Source organism: Vigna unguiculata, chromosome 9 (assembly GCF_004118075.2).
Source record: "Vigna unguiculata cultivar IT97K-499-35 chromosome 9, ASM411807v1, whole genome shotgun sequence".
NCBI classification, from domain to species: Eukaryota; Viridiplantae; Streptophyta; class Magnoliopsida; order Fabales; family Fabaceae; genus Vigna; species Vigna unguiculata.
The window spans coordinates 37,895,911-37,907,959 of NC_040287.1; the positions used below are offsets into that span (position 1 = coordinate 37,895,911).

The 12,049-nt window shown below is 27.9% G+C and overlaps 1 protein-coding gene across 4 annotated transcripts; it reads right to left on the reverse strand.

Moving 5' to 3' along the window:
- Positions 1-836: 836 nt before the first annotated feature.
- Positions 837-6,246, reverse strand: LOC114162502 (cyclin-A2-2-like). Of its 4 annotated transcripts, none has more exons than XM_028046420.1 (12): positions 6,119-6,246; positions 5,068-5,415; positions 4,583-4,805; positions 4,155-4,288; positions 3,881-3,973; positions 3,562-3,695; positions 3,144-3,219; positions 2,870-2,946; positions 2,569-2,602; positions 2,304-2,453; positions 2,071-2,205; positions 837-1,292 (listed from the first exon to the last, which is right to left on the reverse strand). In XM_028046420.1, the coding sequence occupies exons 2-12, from the start codon at positions 5,356-5,358 to the stop codon at positions 1,230-1,232; spliced, it is 1,410 nt and encodes a 469-aa protein (XP_027902221.1). In that variant the 5' UTR covers positions 5,359-5,415; positions 6,119-6,246; the 3' UTR covers positions 837-1,229. The 4 variants fall into 4 exon arrangements, with proteins under 4 accessions (XP_027902221.1, XP_027902218.1, XP_027902220.1 ...); XM_028046417.1 differs by having other exon boundaries at positions 4,535-4,805; XM_028046419.1 differs by having other exon boundaries at positions 4,535-4,805; positions 5,068-5,420.
- Positions 6,247-12,049: the final 5,803 nt, after the last annotated feature.

A 12,049-nucleotide genomic window follows, 5' to 3' on the forward strand; every position in this document is an offset into this window, starting at 1 on the left:
TCTGCTGTGCTTCTGAGCCTTTCTCCTTAATCACCAGTAATTGCCATACTAAGATACTGTTAATAAACTAATGAATTATATACATTTGATTAAGGTTCCACCTCTTTAAGACTTGTGTTCCAATGTCACGGTCATGTAACAATTTTTTGTGCATTAGGAAGAAGATACTAAAACGGAGATGGAATCTGCACGTGGGAATGATATAAAATTAAATGTTAGTTTTTCTAATGTTCTTGCTTCAAATTGAAAAGTAGAAAACAGTATTTTTGTAAAGTGCGACATTTCAATCATTCACTTCTTGTCTTGTCTAGTTCTTCCGATGAAAACTTTTATAAATCTAAAGTTCGTTGAATACACGCTTTTATAATAATGACATGGTTATTGTTTCATTCTGATTTCATTTTTTAATAGAAAGGCTTAATTTATAATGTTAATTACCAGAAACTAAGTACAGCAAAAACATAAAAAATTGCTCGAAGATCATTGAAAATAAAGTAGCTTGTAATTTCAGTCAAACTATATATACAATTTTGAAAAAGATTAACCAGTGACCACAGTTGTTGGATCAGTATTCACGGAAGAGAAAATTATAAATTTGCGGCCCTACCAGCGAAAAGCTTCTTTTTCTTTGGCGTCAAAAGCAAAAGCTGGACTTACATTACAGTAGCTACTTGGGTCCAGTATATTCTTTTTTCATGGACCTACACTAGAATAAGGTGGATCTGAATTCCTGAAACGTGTTTTCAACAATTGGTTCAAATTTCAATAATTCAAGATTAAAATATAAAGCAAGTGCATGGTTTAAGACACTCAATGTGGATGACTTTAGATAATAATTGCAAATGTTGTACGATATATAAATAGAAAACAAATTGTATGTAATTTAATTTGCATTACATACAGAAACGTTTGTTTCAGTACAAAATATTGCGACCAACTATAGGGCTTTGTTGCATCATGACAACCTTAAAATGAAGCCTACTCGGTGTTAGTACATCAACTCACTCTTTGAACTGTATCATCCGCAACAATTTTGTTTTACAAAGAAATCTGGAAGAACCAGAGTATGAGACCATCTTAAACATGTAACAATCACGGAACAAACAGCAATAGGTGATTGATGACGAAAAAGAATGGTAAAATATATGCAACTGATGATGATTATCAAGCATCACTGTGCCGGAAACTGTGAAGTCATCCATTAGTCTTTAGGGAACAGCCAAAAACATTTACACTTGGGCCTCGAAGAGTGACTGCACCGGTTTTGGGGACAAGTTTGCCACACAATTGAACTGTCACAGGAAACAAAAGTCACTGTCATTTAATTATCTCAACACCCTTTTTCAGCAACGATAAGGACATGCATATTATTTTGCCTGTTCAAACGGGGAACAATAAACAGGTAAAATACAGCAGAATATGAACCCCTTAAACACCCCATTTTCCCAATAATGATATAACTTGACATAGATTAAATAATACAGATGAAGCCTATAAATTGATCCTGCCATTTACCAAAGCTATATACTTTATACAGTTCTTTTTTGTTGGAAAATTTCAGAATTCATTTTTTTACAACATATAGAAAAAATCCATGTTTTGGTCTCCACATAAACATATATTTTTCGTTTTGATTCCTACGTAAAAACAACTCTAACACTGCTACAACTTCAACAAATGGTATTTATAACATAACCATTAACATATATTCCATACTGGACATGTTTGACACTGACAAAAAGGGTGCCTGGAAAAGAAGTACAATAATATTATGTATGTCTTGGGATGTTTAGCAATTTTGGTGAGGCTGAGTAGTGGAGTTAAAAAGTTTAGTCAACTGAAAGAAGAGTGGGTGAGGTTTTTCGAAAATATTTACAGAGAATGAAGTAAACAATTAAATTGAATTGAAATTTTCTTGTAAGTTCAAATGAAGTTGTGTATTTAAGATCTATAAAAAAATTTGATTGAACTTCTTTAAACATTGAAAATACACAAGTTGATTTCATTTTAACTCTTTTTTCTTCTGTGAAGTTTATCTGAACAGAATTAATTATTGCACAGAATTCCAACCTTCTGTAGTTTATACTTATCGCGAACAGCATTGAGAGGACAGCCTTTGGAATTAAGTTGCAAATCTTGCAGTTCAAGAACAACAGTTTTGAGCTCTGAAGCTTTGTAGTTTGTATAGTGCTCCAAAGTTGGATTCTGCAAATAAATGCATGAGACTTTTTAAATTTGTTTACTTCTACATAAGGATCAAAGGTGAATAGTTAAATCGCAACTAAGCAATCAAGAGTTCATACCCATGGATGTTCTGAATCGTTCAGGGTCCATCTGGCAAGGAACACGGCAGATGCAGCTACAAGAGAAGGAAGAAACTGGAAGAAGCTATATTCAACAAGAGCAAGCTCTGCTAAATAATTTGCCAAGAATTCCAGTTCAACACAAGGAGCCTGCATAATAGAATGAAATTACCAAGTTCATTAACATTTTTCCTTTTTGCATGATGAAATAACCTTTCCAAAGTGTAATAAATTGTGGATAAATAGTGTATAACAACTCTAGTACCTTGTAAGAAGATTGTGCTGCTTGGATGAATCTCCTGAAAACCAAGAACATGTCAAGAGAAAATTGTTATTACAGTAAGATAACTCCTGAAAAGATAAATGCACATGCCTTTCATTTTTAAAATTTGAAATCCCAAAAATAACTCTCAAGAAAATCTTAATGTCTCTGTTTAGAGTTCTTTCTTTGAGGAATCAACAAATGAATCGGTTTTAACTTCTGTCTACTATTTGATTTGATACTACACTAATGCCACTATAACAGGCTATTTAAAACCATGTAAATGTAAATACAACATACATACCTCAGAAATGTTTTGATTGTGGGAACAGATAACTGAAAATGAATCACATTCAGTACTTCTCTCTCCATTTTGAGTACCTGTCAGATAAAGCCAATTAGGTGTTATATATATATATATATATATATATATATATATATATATATATATATATATATATATATATATATATATATATATATATATATATATATATATATATATATATCAATCATCATGAAACTACACAATAAAGAAAAAAGATAAAAGATTCAAGACGTGCTAACAAATACAGTACCTCTTCCTTTGTGTATGTGTTATCTGTGATGAAGCAGAATTCTTCCACTCGAGGTGGGCACATCTCTTCGTACTTTCTTCAAGTCACAAAAGAAAAAAAAACACATCTAAGATCAATTTTTAATTTTTATTAAAAAATAATAATAGACATGATATCTGAAATTATTATACTTATCAGCATCTCCAAATACACTCAATCAGAATCAAGAGTTGCATGAATAATATTAGACTTCATTATGTATTTATGAATGTCTAAACAAATTATCATTAAACAGATTACACTGTCAAAAATTAGTAAATACTCACATTGTACATTTTAAGGCATTTCAGATTTATCATTTTAAGGAAAAGCATCATCAACGTGTGTGTAACACCCAGCATCAATCTTAACCAGAACCATTACAAATTTCGGTACTTACGATGCAATCAGCATGCTAGTAACACCCAGCAACTGTAGCCTTTGCTTCTGAATAAATTTAGTTGAGAGATACCGATCAATGAGGTTCACTGTCAGATAAAGAGCATCTGGAACCAATTTGTATTCCTCAGAAACCTGAAATGAGAAAATAATAAAATTACAGATTGTGAATTTCAGGAGCATGATAATGAATTGTAAATATTCATCTTATTCCCAAAGTCCTATAATTCAACCACATTTGAATTGAAATGCAGTAGATAAAATTCATCGTATGTACTCAAGTTTACAAATCTACATAATGCTGCCACCATGAGACTAACCTCCACAAGCCAATCTACCAGAATTCCACGCATGCTTGGATTAATATCTGTCTGCAACTTCTCCATGTAGTTGGTCAATGGTTTCATTTTAAGCTGAAGTGATTCACCAAAACTCACTGTCAATATTGTTGTAGTCAAAGTTTTCTTCTCTTAGCATTATAAGAGTGTTACTTTGTAAAGTTCTTTTAGCAACCAATATTAGCGTTACATTAACTAATAGTAGAATAGAAACCCATCAGGAAAAAAAAAACAATTACATCACTACATCACAAACCTCTGTGACTCGAATGTTGTTGTACATGTCAGAGGCATAAGAACTCCAAATTTGAGGATCCTTTAACTCTGAATCAATGTCCACTATATCAAGGGAGTTTGAGGTTCCTGGCTTCTCAGAAATCACTTCTACATCTGTATAATCCAACAAGAGAACAAAAACAGTAATTACAGGATCCTAGCTTAGATAACTATTTTTATTCAATATCAAACGAGCAATCATGTAACATAACACTGTAACTCTTTGAACTAGAAAAATCTTTATATAAAAATACTAGTGTTTGCTTTCTCCAACTATAAGGATAAGAGATGCAGTTCATAGTAACCTATGTATTTGCATGATCAATCAGAGTTAGAGATTTAGTATATCATATTACACACCTAAAGTCTGTTGCATACGGGCAGTAGCACTTGAGATTTTAGACAAACCATTTTTTGAAGAGCTCTGGAATTCTTCGGACTTCACAGAATCTTGCATTGACGGCTTGGTGCCTGGCATAACACGTTCACTTATGGTGTCATTGGATTCTACCATCCTTATTGTTGATAAATCTTCAACCAACTTTGCTCTAACATTCTCTTGTGTTGATGAGAGTTCAGACGTAACACCTGAAGCTCGTTTTGTGCTTTTCTTTCTATAAACTCCTTTGGCCTACACAATAGATGGTCAACCAGCATCACCAACATAACCTAATGATCTTCATACTTTCATGTAGATGAACTTATACAACTTTATAGAATTATAAATATTGTTTTATTATGAGCAAATAAAGGATGCAGGATCAAATGTTTTTATACTTTCTAAGGAGAACAATTCAACAGAAACAAATGTTTACTTCCCATATCACAAAAATTGTAAAATATTCATACTTTGAGCTCTATCTTTGATGACAAAGTGAGTGGTGCATGCTTACCCTAAATTTTGATGCATCAGTACACTTATCATGTGATTCTGCGCAAATATTTGTTACATCTGTCAGAACTGCCCTTCTCTTATTTTGGCCAAGAGCAGGAACAACCACAGAAGTTTGATCTCCAGAAGCTGCTGCTCTTTTGGAATTTGCTCGAGACATGTTTTTCTGTTCATTTTTGGAGGAAGGTCTTGAGGGGGGAGGAGGAATTCCTCTCAAGGCTCTAGCCTTTGCTCTGGTGAAACGTATTGGACGTTCTTCATCTTGGGCACACGCTTTACCTACTTTATCCATTGCTTGTGCCTAGAAGAAGAGCAACCCAATTGTCTCAAATGAAAATTTAGCTCATACCTGTTCTTCAAACACAAATTTAACATCCATTCGTCAGATAATACCAACATTTAAGAAAAAAGTACATAAGAATAGCCTAATGTTATAACATGAAGCACAATAAAAGGCTTAATCTTTGACTTGATTTTGTTTGAAACCACAAAACATTGAAATGGTAATTGTTCCACTGTGACTACACTCCCTACACTCCCCTGTTAAGCCATAAGTCAAAACCGACAAAATTCTTCAAGGTATGCCCCAGATCTTTTTTCTTAATATTTATTCTTTCTCGTGGCATAGTTTTCTCCAGCGTTGAATGAAAAATGCTGATGCTGACAAGTTGTTGAGAAAAGGTGTATGAACACGCATTCACTCAACCCTGACAGAAATACAAAAGTAACCACTGAAAACAATTTTCAAACAACACGCGATCAAAAAAAAAGATCCCTCATCATCTTCATTCTCTTCAGTATTTCACTCGACTCAAATCCGAAAAATTATCAGAAAAACACCCACATGCTTAAAATCTCACGCAAAGGAAAAAAGTTATCAAATTTACGTAAATTTAACAAAGTAATGCAGTTGGAACCAAGATCCATGTGGTAAGACAGAACATCCTTAACAGACTGAAATAAAAACCTCAAAAGAACACTATACTCATAAACAGAGTATAGATTGAAGAAAGAAACAAATAATTATAAAAAAATGGTACAAGGTTTGTTACCTTTGAATGAGAAGTGAGTGTTGAAGAAAAAGCAAAGTGGTCGAAGAAGAATGAGAATGGTTGATATATTATATGCAGAGGAGCGTCAGTGAGAGCGGGCGGGATAGGGACACAGTTCAAAACTTGAAAAGTGGCGACCTTTCAACTTTTCTCATTACGTCAAATCAACTAAGTAATTGAAATTCCTGAAAAAGACAAGTTTTGTTTGTGTAATAGTTATAATTTTCCACATTTATTGCAGAGGTAAAACTAAAAATATTATTAATTGTTAATCACAATAATCTTATGAAATGTTTTTAAATTTAATTAAAATGCATGTATAATGTAGAAAGTTATACTTGAAAATGGCTGTGTAAACTGGTTTTATATTATCATTCAACTTTTAATTATTACATATTAAATTTTGTAATCATTACTTTAAAATCATGTCAAAATTGTTTCCATTAAGTTGGATGATCATACCCTAAACATGAAAATTGGAAATATAGTTTTTCTAAAAGGACAGATGCATAAAATGTTAAATAAGATATTTGATAATATAAAGTTGGGTTCTATAAAAATTGAAAAGAAAATATACGTAAGTTAACATTTTTGTAAGGAAATGTTCGTAGTGTAATGACTGTCATTTAACCAATATTATCAAAACTTATTTTAATAATATTTTTTTTCTACGTATAATTATTATTTTTATTTGAAGAGTGATTACAACTAGTTTGTTTATTTTTTGGTTTTAAGATTGATTACAAATTAAAATTCAAGTGAACATTTTATATAGATAAATATTTTTTAATAATTGTTTACTCATTTAAGATTTATAAATAAATGGGACAATTTAACAAGATTTTCTTTCCAAAAAAAAAGAATTTCTTTCTTTAAAAGTTAAAAAAATGTTATATAGCTTTAATTTAAGTTAATATTTTATTATTAATTATTTAGTCAGTGTTATAAATTGACGTTTTTGTTTACGTGCGTGTAAATTACCTTAATTATGATTTGTTTTAATGAAAATGTCTAGTATAATTGGATTTACATTCTTAAATAATTTTTTGAAATATTAAAGTAGTTATTTTTTTTTTTACATTTTGACTTGTTTTATATAATGAATAGTAGAATGTATCCAACTTTTTGCAGTAATAAAAAAAAATAGTTAAAGCAATTATAAAAACAGTTCTTATGAAGTAGTTCTCAGTGTGAATCACACCATTCTCAGTTGTTATAAATATTGTTAACAAAATAATTTAATTTTTAATTATACAAAGGTGTCTCACCTACAAAATTTTGTAATTTATTTTTATAATTTGATATATTTAACCATTATTATAAACATTTTTGTACCAATTTGAGTTTGGACTAAACAAATGCAAGCATTTCTTATAACGAGTAAAAAAATGGATTCTAATTAACAAATTGGGACGTTTTTTCTTTGTTTATTATGGACTCTTCAAAAATAAATACAAAAAGTTAATATTCATAAATAAACTATACAGCAAATAAAAAACACTAAAATTTTTAAGTAAACGTGTTTATGAATCTATAACAAGAACTCGCGTACTAGATATCCAATCCTTTCGTATTTTATTATTTTATTATTGTCTATAACAATATATGTTATATCCTTGTGTTAGTGTACTCGTATCATCTTATTTTGTTATTAATTATATTTAAAAAAAATATTGGTTTTAATAATTAACTATTTAATATATATATATATATATATATATATATATATAAATATATAAATTTCTAGTCAATTTTCTGATATATTTTAGAATATCGTCTCTCATATACATTCATTTTCTATAACAATTTAATGTTATGATATAAAATAATATAAAAAACGTCTTGATTTTTAAGTAAAATATAATTCTTTTTAAATAAAATGTTATAATCAAAGTTAATCATTGAATAAATAGTAACATAACACACGTACGTGTATATATATAAATAAGAAAAGACCTAACGTATATTTATATATATATTTTTTTCAATTTTAACATTTCTTTTAATATAATTTTTATTAACTGGGTTACATGCTCCTCACTATCGTTTAATAAACATGTAGGTTTGGGGGTATTTTATTTTTAAATTACTGAAATGTGAAATGGAGTATATTTCAAAAAAATTACAAAAGTGAAAAAAAGTAGTGTTAAGGTGACATGTAAATTAGGGGTAAAATACAGCAATTTTATTTTTAAATTATTAAAATGTGAAATGGAGTAAAAATTGTGAAAGTGGATAAATCATGTCAAAATAGTATGACTTTAATGTGAAAAAATCAAGATCACACGATGTTAGTTCAAAATATTATTAAAGTTGAAGTTATACCTAATTAACATGATTTCGGTCTTAATTTAGATTAAGAGGAAGAGAATGTAACACAAAAAATAATAGTCTTTACCATTTGAACAAAGAGATGCGAAAGGTCGTAACCAAACGGTCGTAATAAAATTTAAATTAATATATATATATATATATATATAATAACATAAATAAAAATAATTTTATTATATTAATAATTAAATTTAACCTATAATAATTATTACTTTAAATTATAATAATATTATTTATTTATATCTTTCAAATAACATAATATAAAATATAATATTTTATTTTATTTTTTATTTAAAAGAGGTAAATTTGTATTTCGGTTGCTCTTAATTTCTATTTAACTCGTTAATTTATCAAGATAAGCGGGATGAGTTAAAACAATTGATAAACATGAAACACTCTATCCTGTCAAAATTTGACAAATTAACATAAAATCAAGGTATAATTACCAATTTGTTATCTCAACTTTTTTGTTAAGTTTAATTTTGTCTCCATACCTTTGGTTTGTTAAATTTAGTATCTCAATTATTTAAAAAGATTCAATTTAGTCATCTCCGTTAAAAGATTCAAAATTTAAAACTGTCCACATGATAGCTTACAATCATGACACATGACAGTGGTAATAGTTATTTTCAATTTAATCCTCTATCTAAATTTTTGGTTCAATTTAGTACCTCAATTTCTTAAAATGATCCAATTTCGTCCTTTACAATTTGAGACCAAATTAGTAACTAAGTTTAATTATACCTTATATATACATGTTAAAATAATTGTTTTAAATTTATACATCAATTCACTACACCTAAATATTCAAATTATTTTATTTTTTACGAGTGTAAAAAATTTAATGTGTAAAAAATGTATAAAATAAAATAATTTAAGTATTTAGGTTAAATGATTTGATTTATATATTATAAAAAGTTATTCAAACATGCATATATAAGTTTGTAATTAAACTTATTTACTAATTTGGTCTTAAATTGAAGATAACGAAATTGGATCATTTTAAAAAATTAGGGTACTAAGTTGAACCAAAAATTTAAATAGATAACTAAATTGCTATTACCACTACCACATGTCATGGTTGTAAGTTGTCACATGGCACGACGATAAATTGACACGTGACAGTTTATAAATTTTTACAAAAAAAATTAAAAAATAAAAATAAAAATAAAAATTTCACGGCTTGACACGTGTCATGTACATACATGATGTTAACTCCAACTTAACGGAAGACCAAATCAAATATTTTTAGATAATTTGAGTACTAAATTGAACAAACAAAAAGTATAGAAACCAAATTAAACTTAACCAAAAAATTGGGGTACTAAATCAATAATTATACCTAAAATCAACTTTACGGTAACAAAACCTGTTTTACCATCCCTAATCACAAAATCAACTTAAATTTTTTTATGGCAACATCTTATATTGTTAGAACTTAAAATTATGTTGAATTTAAATCGGTAAATAATTATTACTGCTAAAATATTTTTAAAATGTTAATTAAAAATAAAAAATGTTGAAAATATACAATTACAATTAAAAAACACAGCATACTTGTGTACTATTTTTATTCATTTTATTATTGTTTGAGAAGAACTCGAAAACTTGTGTTTGACCAGTTTATTTCTTCTAAAATTCATTTTTAAGTTAAAGCTAAAAGAATTCAAATGGACCTGTAAAGGTTGTTTGTGAAATATTCTTAGCTAAAGTTTTCCTTCCTAGACAAATGTTTTTTAGGTATATTTCTTTTATACAACTTAAATATTGTTCCACTAAAAAAATATATTATTGACAATTAAAATTCGTCAATAATACTTAAAATATATCGGTAAATCAAAATTATATATAATTAAAAATAAAAATATATAGGTATATTTTATTAGTAATTTGATACAATATTTTTTTATCAAAATTTGTAGGATGAAACTAATTTTATTTTTTTTGAATGTTAAAATTTGTAGGATCAAAAAGATATCAAGAAATACATATAAACATAATAACACAAGAGTTTATTTTTTGGTCAAAAGATAAAAAAAATAGAGTTTGAAAAAAAAATAAGTGGGTTGCGAGTTACGTGAATCTAACTCAACTCGAACTCGCATAACTCCTGAGATAAATAAGCTAACCCCTTTTTGTCTATAATTGGAGAAAATTTCAAATTTTCAACCCAATCCGATTTAATTACGTGATGAGTCAAGTTGGCTCACAAGTTCTAACTCATTTGACATGTTTACTCAATACACTTGCCGAAGTGCGTCATAGTGCGTTGTCCTCACTTTAGCTTGGTCGTTTCTCCTTTTGGTATTGTTGTTGCATCTTGCCCTCCACCACTACCCTTCTTTCACATCGAATTACAAATAGCAACGAAGTTAGTCCCTAACCCCTAACCTATTATGGTATTTTGGAATCTCACTTGTGTTTTGTTTATTATGCTTGTAAAAGAGATTTATTTTGGGAAACAATATTCGTGCAAAAACCAAGATTAAAAGGATAAATTAATTTTAAAATTTGGGAGGCGAAGATGTTGAATGTGGACGAGAGATTTATCATTCTTTTTATTGATGGATTTACTGATAAACGAATTCATTGATAATGAGATATTATATTATTAACAAATTTTTTTGACAAATTTTAAAATATGAAGTACCGACAAATTTTATCAAAAAAAAATTCATCGATAATTGAAATATATATCAATGATAGATTTACAAACAAATATTACATACAAAAACACATCCATCAACAATATTCATCAATAATATACATTTTAAAATCTATGAATAAAATACGTTGACAAATTAATTTTACCAATAAATTTATTTTCATTGATAATTTAAATTTTTTTGTAGTGAGTTATCTAAGATAAATTAATTTGATGATTTAAACTATATTATAAAGTAAAAACATTGTGAAAAAAATATAATTTACATAAAATCATTTTATTAATAAATGAATAAAACAAAATTAATTTGATGATTTAAACTATATTACCTGAATTAATAATATATATATATATATATATATATATATATATATATATATATGTATATATCACATCGAAGGAGATATATGGAACAAGTTAATCTTTGTATCAACTACTATAATGTGCACATTTTAGCCTTTCTTTCAACAGGAGAAAATTTGTTAGAAGATTTAACCATTAAAATCATACTTTCAGAGTTTATGGAAAGAGTTTGTTAAAAAGATTAATTTCTAATTGATTAATCGCTCAGAACCAAAAAAACACATAATGAAGAGAAGGTAAAATATAGAATAGAAGGACCTTATTTCGAATTTATATAAAAGAATCATCCAATTTCATCAAAAAATACATTATATACTCTAATAACACATTGATGCTACGAGAGTGCTAACAGAAGAAGAAGCACAGATAAAAAAAGAATCATATGCTATTGTTGCTCAAAACAGTATACTTTAAATAAACATAACAAAAAGTGAAAGAAAAACTAACTAAAAGAAAATACAAAATCCATTAAAAACTAAACACACACTACAACACTAAGAAACAATATGTTAATCAGTAATGAATACCTCATTGATATCTATGTAACATATTATATTCTTCCTTCTCTCCAA